Consider the following 19,337-nt stretch of genomic DNA (forward strand, 5'->3'; position numbering starts at 1 on the left):
AGGTATTCCCCATGCTGATTGTAAGGTGTTCCCCATGCTGATTGTAAGGTGTTCCCCTATGCTGATTGTAAGGTGTTCCCCATGCTGATTGTAAGGTGTTCCCCATGCAGGTGTTCCCCATGCTGATTGTAAGGTGTTCTCCATGCTGATTGTAAGGTGTTCCCCATGCTGATAGTAAGGTGTCCCCCTATGCTGATTGTAAGGTATTCCCCATGCTGATTGTAAGGTGTTCCCCATGCTGATTGTAAGGTGTTCCCCATGCTGATTGTAAGGTGTTCCCCATGCAGGTGTTCCCCATGCTGATTGTAAGGTGTTCTCCATGCTGATTGTAAGGTGTTCCCCATGCTGATAGTAAGGTGTCCCCCTATGCTGATTGTAAGGTATTCCCCATGCTGATTGTAAGGTGTTCCCCATGCTGATAGTAAGGTGTACCCCATGCTGATTGTAAGGTGTTCCCCATGCTGATTGTAAGGTGTTCCCCATGCTGATTGTAAGGCATTCCCCATTCTGATTGTAAGGTGTTCCCCTATGCTGATTGTAAGGTGTTCCCCATGCTGATTGTAAGGTGTTCCCCATGCTGATTGTAAGGTGTTCCCCATGCTGATTGTAAGGTGTTCCCCATGCTGATAGTAAGGTGTTCCCCATGCTGATTGTAAGGTGTTCCCCATGCTGATAGTAAGGTGTTCCCCATGCTGATTGTAAGGTGTTCCCCATGCTGATTGTAAGGTGTTCCCCATGCTGATTGTAAGGTGTTCCCCATGCTGATTGTAAGGTGTTCCCCATGTTGATTGTAAGGTGTTCCCCATGCTGATTGTAAGGTATTCCCCATGCTGATTGTAAGGTGTTCCCCATGCTGATTGTAAGGTGTTCCCCATGCAGGTGTTCCCCATGCTGATTGTAAGGTGTTCTCCATGCTGATTGTAAGGTGTTCCCCATGCTGATAGTAAGGTGTCCCCCTATGCTGATTGTAAGGTATTCCCCATGCTGATTGTAAGGTGTTCCCCATGCTGATAGTAAGGTGTACCCCATGCTGATTGTAAGGTGTTCCCCTACTGATTGTAAGGTGTTCCCCATGCTGATTGTAAGGTATTCCCCATTCTGATTGTAAGGTGTTCCCCTATGCTGATTGTAAGGTGTTCCCCATGCTGATTGTAAGGTGTTCCCCATGCTGATTGTAAGGTGTTCCCCATGCTGATAGTAAGGTGTTCCCCATGCTGATAGTAAGGTGTTCCCCATGCTGGTTGTAAGGTGTTCCCCATGCTGATAGTAAGGTGTTCCCCATGCTGATTGTAAGGTGTTCCCCATGCTGATTGTAAGGTGTTCCCCATGCTGATTGTAAGGTGTTCCCCATGCTGATTGTAAGGTGTTCCCCATGCTGATTGTAAGGTGTTCCCCATGCTGATTGTAAGGTGTTCCCCATGCTGTTGTAAGGTGTTCCCCATGCTGGTTGTAAGGTGTTCCCCATGCTGGTTGTAAGGTGTTCCCCATGCTGATTGTAAGGTATTCCCCATGCTGATTGTAAGGTGTTCCCCATGCTGATTGTAAGGTGTTCCCCATGCTGATTGTAAGGTGTTCCCCATGCTGATTGTAAGGTGTTCCCCATGCTGATTGTAAGGTGTTCCCCATGCTGTTGTAAGGTGTTCCCCATGCTGTTGTAAGGTGTTCCCCATGCTGATTGTAAGGTTTCCCCATGCTGTTGTAAGGTGTTCCCCATGCTGATTGTAAGGTGTTCCCCATGCTGATTGTAAGGTGTTCCCCATGCTGATTGTAAGGTGTTCCCCATGCTGATTGTAAGGTGTTCCCCATGCTGTTGTAAGGTGTTCCCCATGCTGATTGTAAGGAGTTCCCCATGCTGATTGTAAGGTGTTCCCCATGCTGATTGTAAGGTGTTCCCCATGCTGATGGTAAGGTGTTCCCTATGCTGGTTGTAAGGTGTTCCCCATGCTGATTGTAAGGTGTTCCCCTATGCTGATTGTAAGGTATTCCCCATGCTGATTGTAAGGTGTTCCCCATGCTGTTGTAAGGTGTTCCCCATGCTGATTGTAAGGTGTTCCCCATGCTGTTGTAAGGTGTTCCCCATGCTGATTGTAAGGTGTTCCCCATGCTGATTGTAAGGTGTTCCCCATGCTGATTGTAAGGTGTTCCCCATGCTGATTGTAAGGTGTTCCCCATGCTGTTGTAAGGTGTTCCCCATGCTGATTGTAAGGAGTTCCCCATGCTGATTGTAAGGTGTTCCCCATGCTGATTGTAAGGTGTTCCCCATGCTGTTGTAAGGTGTTCCCCATGCTGATTGTAAGGAGTTCCCCATGCTGATTGTAAGGTGTTCCCCATGCTGATTGTAAGGTGTTCCCCATGCTGATTGTAAGGTGTTCCCCATGCTGATTGTAAGGTGTTCCCCTATGCTGATTGTAAGGTATTCCCCATGCTGATTGTAAGGTATTCCCAATGCTGATTGTAAGGTGTTCCCCATGCTGATTGTAAGGTGTTCCCCATGCTGATTGTAAGGTGTTCCCCATGCTGATTGTAAGGTGTTCCCCATGCTGTTGTAAGGTGTTCCCCATGCTGATTGTAAGGAGTTCCCCATGCTGATTGTAAGGTGTTCCCTATGCTGGTTGTAAGGTGTTCCCCATGCTGATTGTAAGGTGTTCCCCTATGCTGATTGTAAGGTATTCCCCATGCTGATTGTAAGGTATTCCCAATGCTGATTGTAAGGTGTTCCACTATGCTGATTGTAAGGTATTCCCCATGCTGATTGTAAGGTGTTCCACTATGCTGATTGTAAGGTGTTCCCCATGCTGATTGTAAGGTGTTCCACTATGCTGATTGTAAGGTATTCCCCATGCTGATTGTAAGGTGTTCCCCATGCTGATTGTAAGGTGTTCCACTATGCTGATTGTAAGGTATTCCCCATGCTGATTGTAATGTGTTCCCTATGCTGGTTGTAAGGTGTTCCCCATGCTGATTGTAAGGTGTTCCCCTATGCTGATTGTAAGGTATTCCCCATGCTGATTGTAAGGTATTCCCAATGCTGATTGTAAGGTGTTCCACTATGCTGATTGTAAGGTATTCCCAATGCTGATTGTAAGGTGTTCCACTATGCTGATTGTAAGGTGTTCCCCATGCTGATTGTAAGGTGTTCCACTATGCTGATTGTAAGGTATTCCCCATGCTGATTGTAAGGTGTTCCCCATGCTGATTGTAAGGTGTTCCCCATGCTGATTGTAAGGTGTTCCCCATGCTGATTGTAAGGTGTTCCCCATGCTGATTGTAAGGTGTTCCCCATGCTGTTGTAAGGTGTTCCCCATGCTGATTGTAAGGAGTTCCCCATGCTGATTGTAAGGTGTTCCCCATGCTGGTTGTAAGGTGTTCCCCATGCTGTTGTAAGGTGTTCCCCATGCTTATTGTAAGGAGTTCCCCATGCTGATTGTAGGTGTTCCACTATGCTGATTGTAAGGTGTTCCCCATGCTGGTTGTAAGGTGTTCCCCATGCTGATTGTAAGCTGTTCCCCATGCTGATTGTAAGGTGTTCCCTATGCTGGTTGTAAGGTGTTGCCTATGCTTATTGTAAGGAGTTCCCCATGCTGATTGTAAGGTGTTCCACTATGCTGATTGTAAGGTGTTCCCCATGCTGGTTGTAAGGTGTTCCCCATGCTGGTTGTAAGGTGTTCCCTATGCTGGTTGTAAGGTGTTCCCAATGCTGATTGTAAGGTGTTCCAGCATGCATCTTGGTTTAAATATGGAAGTTACAATACGCTTTGTGCACTTGGCTTGTATGAACATCATGGGCACAGAACTCGTATATATCTACTTAAGTCTCCTTGCTATCATCCCCAGTCTCATGCCACTTAACAGTCGTAACTATGGGTACATTCTGCCACTCAGACTTTTCATTTCACCTGGCATGGAGGACAAGTGGCTGTGCAGAGTTATGTCCCCTAGTTTCAGGATCTGCTGCCATTATAATCCTAGGTTTGAGTGCACTATACCAGCACTGTCTAAGTGATACATGTCTATGACCTGCACCACTTTTGGCTTCAACATTGAAATTGCCATTGTAATTGCAAAAGTTCAAAGCAGTGTTCGGGCCAACTTACTCACTCATTCTTGCCATTGTACCATGACCCATCAAGGGCCGACCAGGCGACTATGCTTGTCGTAAGAGGTGACTAACAGGATTGGGGGGTCAGAGTCGCTGACTTGGATGAAGCATGTCAATAATTCTAATTGTGTGGATCGATGCTCGTGATATCAATCACTGGATTGTCTGGTCCAGACACTTATTTTACAGACCACCGTCATATAGCTGGAATATTGCTGAGTGCGGTGTAGAACAACAAACCAAACCAAATCAAGGGTCGACCATTTGATATTTTGGTGGTGATAATTTTGTACTCGCGTTTTACACCCATGAATTAGTGTTCACGGGACAGGCTCGATGGTCTGGAAACTACTGTGTTGTAGGATATGAATCTTTCAGAGTAAAAAGAGCGCTGACTGAAAAATTAAGTACAATAAAAACAACAACATGCACACACTCCTGCACACAGGAGAATGTTTGTTTGTTTAACTATAGGCTGTTGTCACCACTGGCCTTCATCTGTCACAGGGGGGCACGGGTGGCCCAGTTGTCTAAGGCGCCGCGATTCTCTGTGCAGAGCTGCGTCCCTTGGACACGCCAGAATCTTATGATTGTTGGTTCGAATCCCGGTTCGCCCCGATTATGTTTCTAGGTTTGTCAGCACCATACCCGTGCTCGTGGGTTTCACCGAAGTGGTAAACGTCTGAGACCTGCATCACTTTGGGCTTTCCTCCCACATTAAGCTGACACGCCGTGATATAACTGGAATACTGTTAAAAGCGGCGTTAAACCCAACTCACTCACTCACTCATCTGTCACATGCAGGTGACAACCTGTGAAGATCCGGTGTAAGATTGGTCTTCAGCAACCCATGCTTGCCGTAAAAGCATTTACAATGATATAAAAAGCTGTATGTCCATCCATGATCATTTGTCCTCTTGGTTAAATATTGGATGCGGTTGTCGACAGGGTGACCCATTATCACCCTATATATTTATTCTCTGTGCAGAAATACTAGCCCATATGATCCGTTCTGACAGAGACGTCAAAGGTATCCTGATGTTGATTGTTTAGCCATAATACCTGGTCTTAGGACCAGATAGTTTGACCTAACACTGGTATTGTGCTCCACAGACACTGGATGGGCCCCACTACTACCAGATTACAGACAGCGGGGGGCTGCTGGTCGCTGTCTCCACCAACCAGAGTAAGCCCAAACACATCAAGTTCTCAACAGACGAGGGCAACTGCTGGCATGACTACAAGTTCACTGATGATGATATACTTATCACGGGGCTCCTGACAGAACCTGGCGGCCGATCCATGACCGTCTCCATCTGGGGCTACACTAATGATCAGCAAAGGAAGTGGGTGGTCTACGTCATCAACTTCGAAGATGTCATTACTAAAAAATGTGAGAAGATTGCTGCATTCAGTACTTGCATTTAAGTCAATAACTAACTATTAAATTATTGATAATCAAACCAACAACAAATATATTGTTTGTTGGTTTGTTGACAAACCAACCCAATATTTGGCTAAAATGACAAATGCTAAAAAAATGTGCCAATACTGAGCCTCCAGACATAATCAAGTGACCTGTTGGGGTTAACTAGATAGTGGCTCCCTTAATCCAGTCATACCTGCATTTATCGAAGAACTATTTGTGTAACAAATTCATTTTGTAATTATTCCTAAGTGAACTGACTTTCAGGTACTGACATGGACTATGAGATATGGAGACCTCACAGTGAGATGAGACGCCATGAGAAAGAGGGGGTGGAAGGCTGTCTCCTGGGGCTGAAACAATCCTTCAAGAAGCTCAAAGCAGATTCCTGGTAGGTTCCTCACATCTCCATGTTAACTTGCAGCATGGGATCTCCAGGGATGTATCTAGGATAAGTGGGATAAACTGATTGGAGAAAAAACATAAACCACGCCATGCCACGCCGCGCCAAACACCATATACCATGCCACACCATGCACCATACACCACGCCATGCTACGCCTACACCATACACCACACCATACAACGCCACACCACGCCATGCAACACACTATACACCACACCACGCCATGCCATGCCACCTCAAGCCGAGCCACGCACCATACACCACACACCATACACCACGCCACTCACGCCACTCACGCCACGCCACGCCACGTCACACACGCCACGCACCATACACCACACACCATACACCACGCCACTCACGCCACTCACGCCACGCCACGCCACGCCACACACCATACACCACGCCACGCCACGCCACGCACCATACACCACACACCATACACCACGCCACTCACGCCACGCCACGCCACGTCACACACGCCACGCACCATACACCACACACCATACACCACGCCACTCACGCCACTCACCATACACCACACCACACCACACCACACCACGCCACGCCACACCACACCACACACCACATTTGACTACCTCCTCCATGTGTCAGTGTTATTTTTTACTTTTTTCTCTCTCACTCCACAACTCGGTATTACAGAGAATATCTATTTTATGTAGAAACAGGTTTATTGGGGTTTTTTGGTCTTTGGACCCTATATTTTTCCGTTTATTCATGCATCATTGGGTATTTTTTTATGTAGTGTTTGTGTCTCTAATGTGGAACCATTTTGAAGTTACATGTTTTCCTTTAAGTTTCCAAAAATATTTGATCACATTAATTGACATATTTGATCAAGAGAGAAAAAGTCTATTATAAACCCTATTACAGAGGCTCATGGCTCTATTTCTCAGAATAAATTTATAAGTCTTCTTGATTAAATGGCAAACTTCTGTTTAGGACAGGAATGCTCAGCATGCTTGTGTATGTTTAGCTTTGATATCAGATATTTGTTAGTATAGGTATCACATGATGAGTTCAAGTATGTATCAAACACCACCATACTTGTACATAAGGCTGCCCCAATCATGTCAAATATTAATGGACTTTGTTTTCTGTTCTTACATTTGACCACTTTCTAAATGGCATTGTGTGTTTATTGCTTTCAGCCATGGGAGCCGTGCCAATTTATACATGTCAGAGGGGTACACAAAGTATGTGATCTTGACTACCAGTTGTCTGACTTTCATTTTTGTGGAAGTGTCGGTGGCTGAATGGGTTAGATTACTGACTTTGTGTGCTGACGATTAGGTGCCTCACTCTGGCAGTGTGGGTTCGAATCCCGGACGGGACTCAACCCAAAAGAGAACAAGAATCTGTACTGTACTCAGAAAGTGTTATCCCAAATATAACATTCGTTACGTTCTTTCAGGTGTCAAAATGGATATGAACATGATGTAGAGAAAACTGAAATGTCCTGCCACTGTACAAGGGAGGATTATGAATGGTGAGTATCTCCCTTTGAAGCTAAAGTACCACCATCAGCTAACCACATCACTTTATGCTAACTGTGTCAGTCGGGGCGGTCGGGTAGTCTAGTGGTTAAAGCGTTCGCTCGTCACGCCGAAGACCCGGGTTTGATTCCCGACATGGTTACAATGTGTGAAGCCCATTTCTGCTGCCCCCTGCCGTGATATTGCTGGAATATTGCTAAAAGCGGTCACTCACTCACTCACTACTGTGTCATAATGATACTGTAAAAGTCCAGTTTCCACCCTTGCCGAACAAGGCTGCAATTTCTGGGTTTGATCAAAGCGCCACCAGTGGCTATTATGAATTATGTCTCTTCTATGTCACTCCTATTGACCAATCAGATTCTCTAATATCACTTGCATTTGACTCAAACAAAATGGCAGTGCCAGTCAAGACGATCTGATCGATAATCACGGTCAATATTGTTATATAACGGGTCTTACTTCACGAAGTGCACCAAATCACTTAAGCGCCTTGATTAAAAACATGAAAAGATTTGGAAAATATCTGTTGATGTTAAGTAGACGGGACACATGCTTTGCAAACCCTGCAAGCGACCAAAATCTGCATGGCAGTTTATGGACCGGATGTTGATGTTGATGTATAGACTCGTTAGTCCAGCCTAACTACAATTCTATGGGTCCTTCCTAGTTCGGCTAGGGGCGGTCGGGGAGCCTAGTGGTTAATGCGTTGGCTCGTCATGCCGAAGACCTGGGTTCGATTCCTGTCATGGGTACCATGTGTGAAGCCCATTTCTGGTGTCCCCTGCCGTGATATTGCTGGAATATTGCTAAAAGCGGCGTAAAACCATACTCACTCACTCCTAGTTCGGTGAGTTTGGAAACTGGACTAGTCAGTTAACTCCCCTGCCTCGGGAATATTACTTCAAATAGACCATCTAGTTGATGACCTCTCTACATTCTTGGTTAACTCTTGCATCCGAAGTCAATGGCAAGCATTTGGAAAAAAACTATTTTTTTATGGATGTTATTTGATTGAATTTGATGAGGCTAGCCAATGCAGCATTTATTTTCTTTTATGATCAACAATATTTCTTGTCAAGTCAAAGTCCCTGATTCAATGAATAGTGTCAATAACCTGGACTTGCTGCAATATAAATGAAAACCCCCACACTCTGAAGATTCGCGGTAGAATAGGTCTTCAGCAACCAATGCTTGCCATAAAAGGCGACTATGCTTGTCGTAAGAGGTGACTAACGGGATCGGGTGGTCAGGCGCACTGACTTGGTTGAAGCATGTCATCGTATCCCAATTGCATAGATCGATGCTCATGATATCAATCACTGGATTGTCTGGTCCAGACTTGATTATTTACAGACTGTCGCCATATAGCTGGAATATTGCTGAGTGCGGCGTTAAACAACAAACAAACAACCAACCACACACCGAAGCCCTTCTTGCACACCTGCCATGAGGGGCGGTCGGGTAGCCTAGTGGTTAAAGCGTTCGTTGTCACGCCGAAGACCCAGGTTCGATTCCTGACATGGGTACAATGTGTGAAGCCCATTTCTGGTGTCCCCCGCCGTGATATTGCTGGAATATTGCTAAAAGCGGCGTAAAACCATACTCACTCACTCACTCACACCTGCCATGTTGGTGTTCCAGTGACTACAGTTTCTACCGGCCACCCTCAACTGATGACTGTATCCGAGAACCAGGCTTCACGGGGAAGGATGTTGATGTTTGTCTTCGGGGACATGAAGAAGTAATAATTACTGAAGGGTGAGATGTCATTCAATACTTTCAAGAGAAATTCAAATTTTAGTCACCACACGAAACAGATGGTGAATAACTTATGCAGCTGATGTACGTTTTTAATGTGGCTTCGATAGTGCTTATACCGTATTCGACGTAATAAGCGCACCGTTCTAATAAGCGCCCACGGCGATATTTGCTAATATATTGGCTAGTGAACAATCCCAATTAGCACCCCTTCCGATTGATCAATGTACACAAGACTTATATATACGCACTCGTGTGTTATATGCACCCTTAATTATGGGCAATTAAATTCTGGAAAAATATATCTGTGGTATATAAACATTTCAGGCTGTCAGCATAAACCATGAAATTTATCCTTTAACTCTGTTTTTTTCACCAAAATAATATTCTAATAAGAGCCCCCTATTTCTAATTTTGAGAGCGCCCTGGGCGCTTATTACGTCGAATACGGTATACAGTAATATTGCACATACTGTAAGTCTTGATATTAACGAGAGCATGAATTAAATGCCAAAAATGCGAGTGGTTTTTGCTCGCATTATTAAACATTGTCTTGCAGGAGACAGACACCCTTGGTCAGCATGCCACTCCTCTTAAGCTTGATAGCATCCCGCAATTTCCGCAGCAGTGAAGCGTAATAAGCTCCTGTAATTGTGGTACCCTTTGCCAAGAATCACTACCTGTGCTGGTCCCAAAACACCGTGAGCATGACCTTGCCTGCAGAGGGTTGGACACGTGCCTTCTTTGGGGGTGGTGACTCCACATGCTTCCATTGCATCGACTGAACTGAACTGAATGATTCGAGGATCATAATGATGGACCCATGTTTCATCCTGTGTGATAAGTCTGTCAAAAAAGTTTGCCTGTTTTTTTTGGCACATGTCCAAAAGATCCTTTGAGCAATTGACTCGTTCCTGCTTTTGGAAAGGTGTGAGCAACCTGGGAATCCATCATGCAGACACCTTATGCATGTTCAAATTGTCATGGAACATTTTTTCCACAGACCCTACACTGATCTTGACATCTTGTGCTAACTGGCAAACAGTTATACATCGGTCTGCCAAAATGGCAGTCTCCATTTGATGGATAGTGTCCTCATCAATGGCTGAATGGGGGCGACCAGGAATGGCAGCTGTTTCCACAGATGTTTCCTACCACACTTGAACTGGCGATGCCAGTGTTTAACAACGTCATATGATGGGGCATCTTCCCCATAAGTTGCTTTCATTTCATCGAAAGTTTCTTTTGGTGTGCGACCTTTCAAATATAAAAACCTAATCACTGCTCGGTATTCTACTGGCTCCATTGTCACACCCTATTCGATCATAACACCTGTAAAAGTGGTAAGATCAGTAGTTCGGTGCTGCAAATTCAGACATAACCCATAGATACATGTATCATTACACATGTGAAATTTCAACCAAATATGATAACCCTAAGTGGGTCAGGGGAAATCTTTAATGAACACCCCTCGTATGATATAGATTTGACATTGATGACATAGCTATGATATAGATGTTATATTAATGACATAGCTATGATACAGCTGTGATATGGATGTGACATCGATACAATGATAGTATAGCTATACAGCTGTGATATGGTTATTGTGTGGCTGCATTATAGGTGACTAGCAATGACTACGATATAAACCTCTCTGAATCCTCCCCTTTTCTCCATGCCAGATACCGGAAGATCCCTGGAGACGTATGTACAGGTGGTGTGACATTCATTGGAACAAAGATTAACATGACAGCCATGTGCAGTGTTGGATCCAAGACGTTAGTCAAGGAGATGGAAGCGCCTGTACAAGTAAGCCTGAATATACCATACCCTGGCTCACTGACACATGGGGCAGGAACTAGGGCTGGGACGGGTAACTCGGGTACTCGGGTCGGGTGGGTACTAAGTAGGACCCGGGTACCCACAGGACCACCCGGACCCATGGTTAGTCACGTGATATATTGTTTCAGGACAAAAATTCACAATATAACTACATGGTGACACGACAATTTTAAGTCTCTAATGTTCTCATTTCTTCATGACTATGAACGCGTTCCTTCTGACTTATATATGTTTGAACAAAGCTGAAACGTCAGTCAACTTCAGTGTATGCATGACCACATCGTTTTATACGTGTATCTAAATACATTCTGCCAGGGCTACTGTCAAACTGTTCCCAATCAGACATTTTGTACCTATCTCTTGACGCCAACAGCGGGTACCCGGGTAGGGTCGGGTAATAGGGGTGTGGGTACCCGGGTAGTAAAATTGCACTCGTCCCAGCCCTAGCAGGAACTTCACATTTTCAATGTGGCATTTTTTATGCAACATATAATTAGTCACTTCTAGCTTCTGCTATAACACCCGACCCGTGAAGATCCGGGGTAGAATTGGTCTTCAGCAACCAATGCTTGCCTTAAAAGGTGAATATGCTTGTCGTAAGAGTAACAGGATCGGGTGGTCAAGCTCGCTGACTTGGTTGATGCATGTCATTGATCCCAATTGCGTGGATCGATGCTCATGATATCAATCACTGGATTGTCTGGTCCAGACTCGATTATTTACAGACCGCCGTCATATAGCTGGAATATTGCTGAGTGCGGTGTAAACAATAAACAGTCAATCTATAAGAGCCAACAAAGATGAAGATCAGGGGAATGCAGTGTCTGACCAAGCCGATAGGGCAGCATTGTACAGTGGCAGCTTTCTGTGTCATTGTACAGCTGCAGCTTTGTCCGCACAGTTTACAGATTTTTAAAATAGTGTACACCTTGGATAACAACATGTAGGGAACAATTTGCATTTGTTAACCAAAGATTAGTCAATTAGTTGTTATTTGTCATTAAAGACGTTGGATACCATTGTTCATGCGCATACCGGACGCGCATGTAACAGCGAGTATTTGTAATGCATTTACGTCCCTTTGACTCGCGGCTAATTGCATAAGAACTCATGGAAATGTAAATTTGGGCAAGAGCTACCTCCCCTGGTTCATTATTTTAGGAGCATGCTGTGTCGATTGAAAATAATTTGAATATCCTCTGGTAACATGTTGTTTTTATTTTATAATTTTATTTTACAATGAATAAACATTAGAAATAAGCCAGTTTGAAAAATATCTTGATTTTGTAAAATGCTTTTTTGACTGATGAATCAATTTTTTTGGAATATGTGCTTTTTTTTAAGGTAAATGATGTGTGAAATTAAAAATGTTTTGACTTGAATTTTCATTTTTCTGTTTTGTGTTATATCAATACTGTAATATGTCTATTTAAAAACACTCATTTAATAATCAAACTTTAAAATGACCATTTTATTGGCAAAATTATTTTATCATCTAGTGCCTCTAGATGGCGCCACTTATTTTTCAAATGCCGTCGTGACTTGGTTTTTTATTGCGTAATTTGATTCAGGACACATTTTCCTACAAAATGATACCAAATATACCCATGTTTTAGTCTGTTTTCAGTCGTACAAATGGGTATCTCTCATACCCTCACGTCTAGTCGCACGTTTAGAGGAAGCCAGAAGCTGGAATGTAAACATTAAACTTGTTTCCGTCCGGTTGCGCACGCACCTCCCTATGACATGTCACAAATCTCTCAGCGCGCCTCTGCGCTGGTCGCTCGAGAAAGTCTTTCGCGGTAGACTGCTAGTTTGTATTCTACTAGTACTTATCGCTTATCTGCAGTTGTTCTAATAAAGTCATTATATGTCTTACCTGTAGACTCCTGGAATGTAATCCTTGGTAATCCATTGTTTGTGTTCAACGCGTGTTTCGCTGTTTGTCAGTGATTCTACACGTGGCAATATGTCGGGCATTTGTGCCTCGTGTCACCGAAAACTGTCTGAAGTAGACCCTCACAAGTATTGTCCTTCCTGCATCATTAAGGACGGGTTTTCAACGTATTCGTGGAATAAACGTTGTAAAAAATGTGAGAACTTGTCTTCAATAAACTTTAACTTGTATCTTCGTGCGTTGGCGAAGCGGGCCGCTGACCAGCGATACAAGCGGCGATGGTCATCGGTTGGATCCTTGGACTATGCACCCTCCGCATCAGGCCCTGGGGGTGGCGAGTCGACCACACCTCAGAAATCAGTTGAAAAAGACCCGCCTCAGTCAACTTCAGTTTTCGACATGATGATACTACCCGCACGACTGGTCTTCGTCATTCGGTTGATCGAGAGCGTCACTCAGCCTCCCCCGTTACGACGGGACCGGGTGGTGACGAGGACCATGAGGGGACTACGGTCCCCAGTCGGTCCGCATCTCGTTCTACCAACGACGATAGGGACGTCGTGCGGGACGACAGTGGACACAGAAGTCGTTCCCGTTCATGTCGGGACGACTGGATGAGTGCCTCGTCGAGAGACAGTACACGACACGAGGGCGTTCATCGTCATCGTGGTCGTCGAATGTACGATTCGGACGATAACTACGATTGGGATCGTAGTACTTCTACAGTTAGAGATCGTAGCCCTCGTTCGCCTGCTGATGATACTACCCGCACGACTGGTCTTCGTCATTCGGTTGATCGAGAGCGTCACTCAGCCTCCCCCGTTACGACGGGACCGGGTGGTGACGAGGACCATGAGGGGACTCCGGTCCCCAGTCGGTCCGCATCTCGTTCTACCAACGACGATAGGGACGTCGTGCGGGACGACAGTGGACACAGAAGTCGTTCCCGTTCATGTCGGGACGACTGGATGAGTGCCTCGTCGAGAGACAGTACACGACACGAGGGCGTTCATCGTCATCGTGGTCGTCGAATGTACGATTCGGACGATAACTACGATTGGGATCGTAGTACTTCTACAGTTAGAGATCGTAGCCCTCGTTCGCCTGCTGATGATACTACCCGCACGACTGGTCTTCGTCATTCGGTTGATCGAGAGCGTCACTCAGCCTCCCCCGTTACGACGGGACCGGGTGGTGACGAGGACCATGAGGGGACTACGGTCCCCAGTCGGTCCGCATCTCGTTCTACCAACGACGATAGGGACGTCGTGCGGGACGACAGTGGACACAGAAGACAGTACACGACACGAGGGCGTTCATCGTCATCGTGGTCGTCGAATGTACGATTCGGACGATAACTACGATGGGGATCGTAGTACTTCTACAGTTAGAGATCGTAGCCCTCGTTCCCATGGGGACGTGCGACGTTCTCGCAGGGAGAGTTTGGGGGTTCAGCGTCGTAGTGAAGATAGTGACAGAACGACGACCTCGTCTCACTTTCATATCGACCCGGCTTTGATAGCCCAGATCACGGCGGCGGTCCTCGCCTCGACGGCGTCGACCAAGAAGGATACGACTACGTCAGGGGTCCATGGCCCGTCAACTAGTACAGCAGCTCCTTCATCTACGCCTCCACACTCGACGTCGACGATGGATTGTGACGACAGCCAGACTACGGCGCGTCGCCATGGTTACATCGACTGCACTGACCTACCTGATCGTCATGGCAGGTCACTCTTACGGGCCCCGTGGACATCGCAACAGTTGTTCGACGGTCGTACCAACGACGTTCTGGACAAGTACTCCAGGGAAGCCGAGCGTGACATCATCATTTCGGCTTCACCCAACCTGTCCAGACGGCCACCGGTTTCGAACGCCCCACGACGACGTTACCGAAACGAGAATGTGCAACGGGCCTTCCGTAGGGACGTGCCTCGACAGCCGTCCCGCAAGGGAGGTTCCGACAGGAAAGGTCGCCAGGTCTCCTTTTCCACGTTTCCCAGAGGGGGAAAGTACCAGCAGGGGAGGAAGTGAGGTCCCTTCCCCCGCCGTCGCCGTGGTTGGAGTCTCCCCCGGTGACACTACCTTTAGACGAGCTACCGGTAGGGGGGCGACTTCGTCACTATGCCCACAAGTGGGTTTTCCTCAACGCAACATACCTCCAACCACCCGACACATTCAGCTTGACATCCCTCAGCTCTCTGCGTCGGATGATATTACCGAACGACTTCCTCGTCTCGTTAGACCTTCAGGACGCGTATCTACATGTACCAATAGCTTCCGAGTTCCAGAAGTACCTCCGATTCGAATGCCAAGGTATTCATTACCAGTGGGCGGCCCTCCCGATTGGAATTTCTACGGCCCCGTGCTTTTTCACACGGATCATGAAGACGGTCGTAGAATGGCTCCATCGGCAGGCGATCAGGGTCGCCTTCTACCTAGACGACGGGCTCCAAGCTCACCAGTTTACAGTAGCCCTTCAAGGTGAGTTGGCGACCACCCTGAGTCTACTACGGTACCTCGGGTGGATCGTCAACTTTCAACAGTCGGACTTGGTACCACCTCGGGTTCTACAGTACATTAGGATACGCTTCCAGACGGGAGTCAATCTGGTCCCGGTACCTCAAGACCGTTGGGACAAGATTGTCAGCAGCGTTCCGTGACGTCTACATACCTCGTCGTCGGTGCACACGTGGCAGGAAGTCCTCGGTCTGTTGACATCGGCCCAAGACTTGACCCGTCGAGGTCGTCTTCAACTTCGTCCGCTGCAGAGATTGCTGTACCCCCACCTGGAGTTTCCCGATCTCCTGGTTCCACTTCCGGCGCAGCTACGTTGTCGTTTGGAGTGGTGGCTCCAGCCGTCGAACGTTTGCGAGGGCGTCTTTATGAGCGAGCCTCCGTTCACTCTACACCTATTCGTAGACGCGTCATTGGAAGGCTGGGGAGCGCACTTCGGGGACGACCAAGCGGCCGGGCGGTGGTCGCCAGTAGAAAAGGTCCTCCACATCAACTACCTCGAGATGGAAGCAGTGCTTCGGGCGGTCGAGTTTTGGAAACTTCGACTCCGTCGGAAACGGCTGATGATACAGTCGGACAACTCCACAGTCGTCCACTGCGTCAACAAACAGGGAACAACTCAGTCGGCGGCCCTTCTGGACCGGACATTCAGGTTCTTCGCCCTCGTCGACGACTTGGACATGGGCGTACGCGCCCGTCACATCCCGGGGGCCAAGAATGTGATTGCCGACGCCCTGTCGAGACCATCGAGGCCGTCTCCCACGGAGTGGATGATCCATCCGACAGTCTTTCATCTGCTGACAGATCGACTCTGGTTGCCCCAAGTAGATCTCTTTGCTGCCCCGTACAACAACCGCCTCCCTCGATTCGTGTCACCGGTTCCAGACCCATGGGCATGGGACCACGACGCTCTAGCGATATCGTGGGGGGTCTAGACGCTTACGCGTTTCCACCAACGGTGCTGTTACCATCGCAACTGGTGAAAGTTCGTCAAACGGCCAACCTACGTCTGCTTTTGGTCGCGCCTTATTGGCCGGCCAGAACATGGTTCCCGGAACTTCTTCAGATCATCGTTCAACCACTGTTCCCGTTGCCAGATCGAGACGACCTCCTTCTTCATCCTCACACCGACGACTTGCATCCGGGGATAAAGAACTTCCAGCTTCACGCCTGGGTTTGCTTAAGACCTCGTTAATGAAGAAAGGCTATTCAGCTAAAGCGGCAGCGCTTGTCTCGTCGGCACATCGAGTTACGACTCGTAAGCTGTAAGATGACAAGTGGACCACTTTCTCCATTTTCGCCAGGTCTCATGGCTTCAACCCGGCGGTAGCGACCCCACCACAGGTGGCGGAGTTCCTAGTCTCTCTCCGGTCATCTCGGCGTCTGAAAGGGTCGACGATCTCGACATATCTGGCAGCTTTGGCTTCGGTAGTGCCGTCTCCTACGGGCGACAAGCTCACTAACGTGCCGGAGTTGCAGAAGATTCTACGTGCCTTCATGGTTGAAGATCAGTCACGTAAATTCCGACCGCCGGCCTGGGACCTCGATGTCGTTCTGCGCAACCTGTCTAGTCAGGCTTACGAGCCTCTCGATAAGGTCGCGTTCGACTTGTTGTCTCAGAAAACGGTTTTTCCTTCTCTCGCTGGCTACGGCTGCGAGAATTACGGAAATACATGCCATTGACGTCGGTCGGATTACGTTCGATCAGCGTAACCATGGCAATGTCCATCTTGGTCTCCGATGGGATTTTTTAGCGAAAAATTAACTTCCTGGCCAAGATCCGAGAATGTTCAACCTTCCTTGTCTACCATTATGGGCCCTCGTGATCACGCTGATCTCACCTTGTGCCCAGTTCGTGCGCTTCGTATTTACCTGCAGCGTTCTGAACAGCGACGACAACATTTTCGATGGCTGTTCATACCGCTCTCAACCAATGCAAAGAAAGAGATTACACGTAATATTCTCTCATTTTGGTTGAGAGCGGTAATTCTCAGAGCTTACGAGGCGCAAGGACTCGCACCTCCCACCTCAACTCATCCGCACGAAGTTCGAGCCTTCGTTTCAACATTAGCACTCCACAGTAATTGTTCGCTACAAGTTATTATGGAGGGCTGCTTTTGGAGATCTACTTCAGTGTTTGCTTCGCATTATCTTAGAGATATCTCCACAGAAGAGGTTGAAGGACTCAAACAGTTTGGTCCACTCGTGGTGGCACAACAGATCTCTCAGAAAAGACAGTGAATTCGTGTTTTATTCACTTTGGAGTTTTTGCTCGACACTTCGTGACATACTACAGGTTACAATAAAAGCTGTTGGTGAATGTACGCATTCTTATGGTTTTTTGTTGCGTGCAGTACTTCTGCTTTTTATTATGGTTATTCGGTGTATGCATCGTCTACCCATACATTATAGTACTGCTCGTATTTTTTAGTTACTTTGTATACTGCGAGTTGCTCTGTAACTAAATTATACGCCGACCTCACTTCGATCCGGGTTCAACTGACGTGTGCAGTTGTACTGTCGCATCGATAATTAGTTGTGTGTCGATGAGCATTACCCATGCTATTTTAGTTACCTTGTCTACGGCGAGTTCTGTAACTAAATTATACGCCGACCACATTTCGATCGCAGTTCCACTGACGTGTGCAGTTTTCCTGTCGCTTCGATAATTCGTTGTGAGTCGAAGAGCATTAAACATGCTGTTTTAGTTACCTTGTATACTGCGAGTTGCTCTGTAACTAAACTATTCGTCGACCACACTTCGATCGCAGTTCAACTGACGCGTGCAGTTGGCCTGTCGCATCGATAATTAGTTGTGTGTCGAAGAGCATTAACCTTGCTGTGCGTTCGTGATAAACAACTTGTCTCGTCCGTGCATCTGGTCGAATGTTCTATTGTCACTACAGGGGTGAGGAACTTGGTACATTCGACGTGAAAGTGGTCACTGCCTGATTACTTTCCCGACCCTCCTTCCAGTGTTCCGTCGAATTCTACCCATTTGTACGACTGAAAACAGACTAAAACATGGGTTTTTCAGATTAAAAACGATGTTTTATTGGTCTGTTTTCAGTCGTACGTTCCCACCCAGCCATCCCCACAGGGAAGTAATCCAGTCCAGTCCTGCTTGATGGCTTATTCTTCGAGATTTGTGACATGTCATAGGGAGGTGCGTGCGCAACCGGACGGAAACAAGTTTAATGTTTACATTCCAGCTTCTGGCTTCCTCTAAACGTGCGACTAGACGTGAGGGTATGAGAGATACCCATTTGTACGACTGAAAACAGACCAATAAAACATCGTTTTTAATCTGAAAAACCCATTTCTTGAATTTTTTGTTTTTTGTATGCAACCTCTTTAAGACATGTCGCACTGCCCTGAATCTATGTTTTAACTATCCAAGCCTTTTTGTTTACAGGCTTCAGTGTTACTGGTAACTAAAATAAACTTATCCACTGATGTGTTGCAGCAAGCAGATCACTCGGTTGTCTTTGGAGCTATAATCACCGTGGTAGTCATCCTCATTGCTGCTGTCTCAGGCTACTTCTTATACAAAATGTACCTTCTTCAAAAACAGTAAGTGGCAGAACTTTGTTGCAATTATATTCTTCTGGTATCTTGCCAGACCAGAAGCCACAATGCCTATGTTGAAATGTTGTATGTAAGATCCCAGCAATGATATATAAAAGTAGTGCTCTGCAGCTCACTCACATGTAGAATTTGGAAATCGTGTTTTAACCTCAGAAGTTGAATCATGTACAGATATGTATTATAGTGTTGAAGAAGTGAGGATGTCTGTATATGAACTTACTTTGCTTTTTATGTGTTGTCTTGTGTACCCTCCTTTATCCTTTGACAACTATTATTCCTGA

The 19,337-nt window shown here is 46.6% G+C and overlaps 1 protein-coding gene across 1 annotated transcript in view; it reads left to right on the forward strand.

Moving 5' to 3' along the window:
- LOC124133822 (sortilin-like) overlaps window positions 1–19,337 on the forward strand; it is a 76,942-nt gene that overhangs the window by 49,798 nt on the left and 7,807 nt on the right. Inside the window, exons 14-19 of the mRNA XM_048397030.1 lie at window positions 5,213–5,492; window positions 5,793–5,916; window positions 7,367–7,441; window positions 9,093–9,209; window positions 10,895–11,021; window positions 18,935–19,041. Of these exons, the coding sequence (XP_048252987.1) occupies window positions 5,213–5,492; window positions 5,793–5,916; window positions 7,367–7,441; window positions 9,093–9,209; window positions 10,895–11,021; window positions 18,935–19,041 (830 nt within the window). The remainder of the gene's footprint in view (window positions 1–5,212; window positions 5,493–5,792; window positions 5,917–7,366; window positions 7,442–9,092; window positions 9,210–10,894; window positions 11,022–18,934; window positions 19,042–19,337) is intronic.

This window comes from Haliotis rufescens, unplaced genomic scaffold, assembly GCF_023055435.1.
Source record: "Haliotis rufescens isolate VD_foot unplaced genomic scaffold, xgHalRufe1.0.p SCAF_16, whole genome shotgun sequence".
Lineage (NCBI taxonomy): Eukaryota > Metazoa > Mollusca > Gastropoda > Lepetellida > Haliotidae > Haliotis > Haliotis rufescens.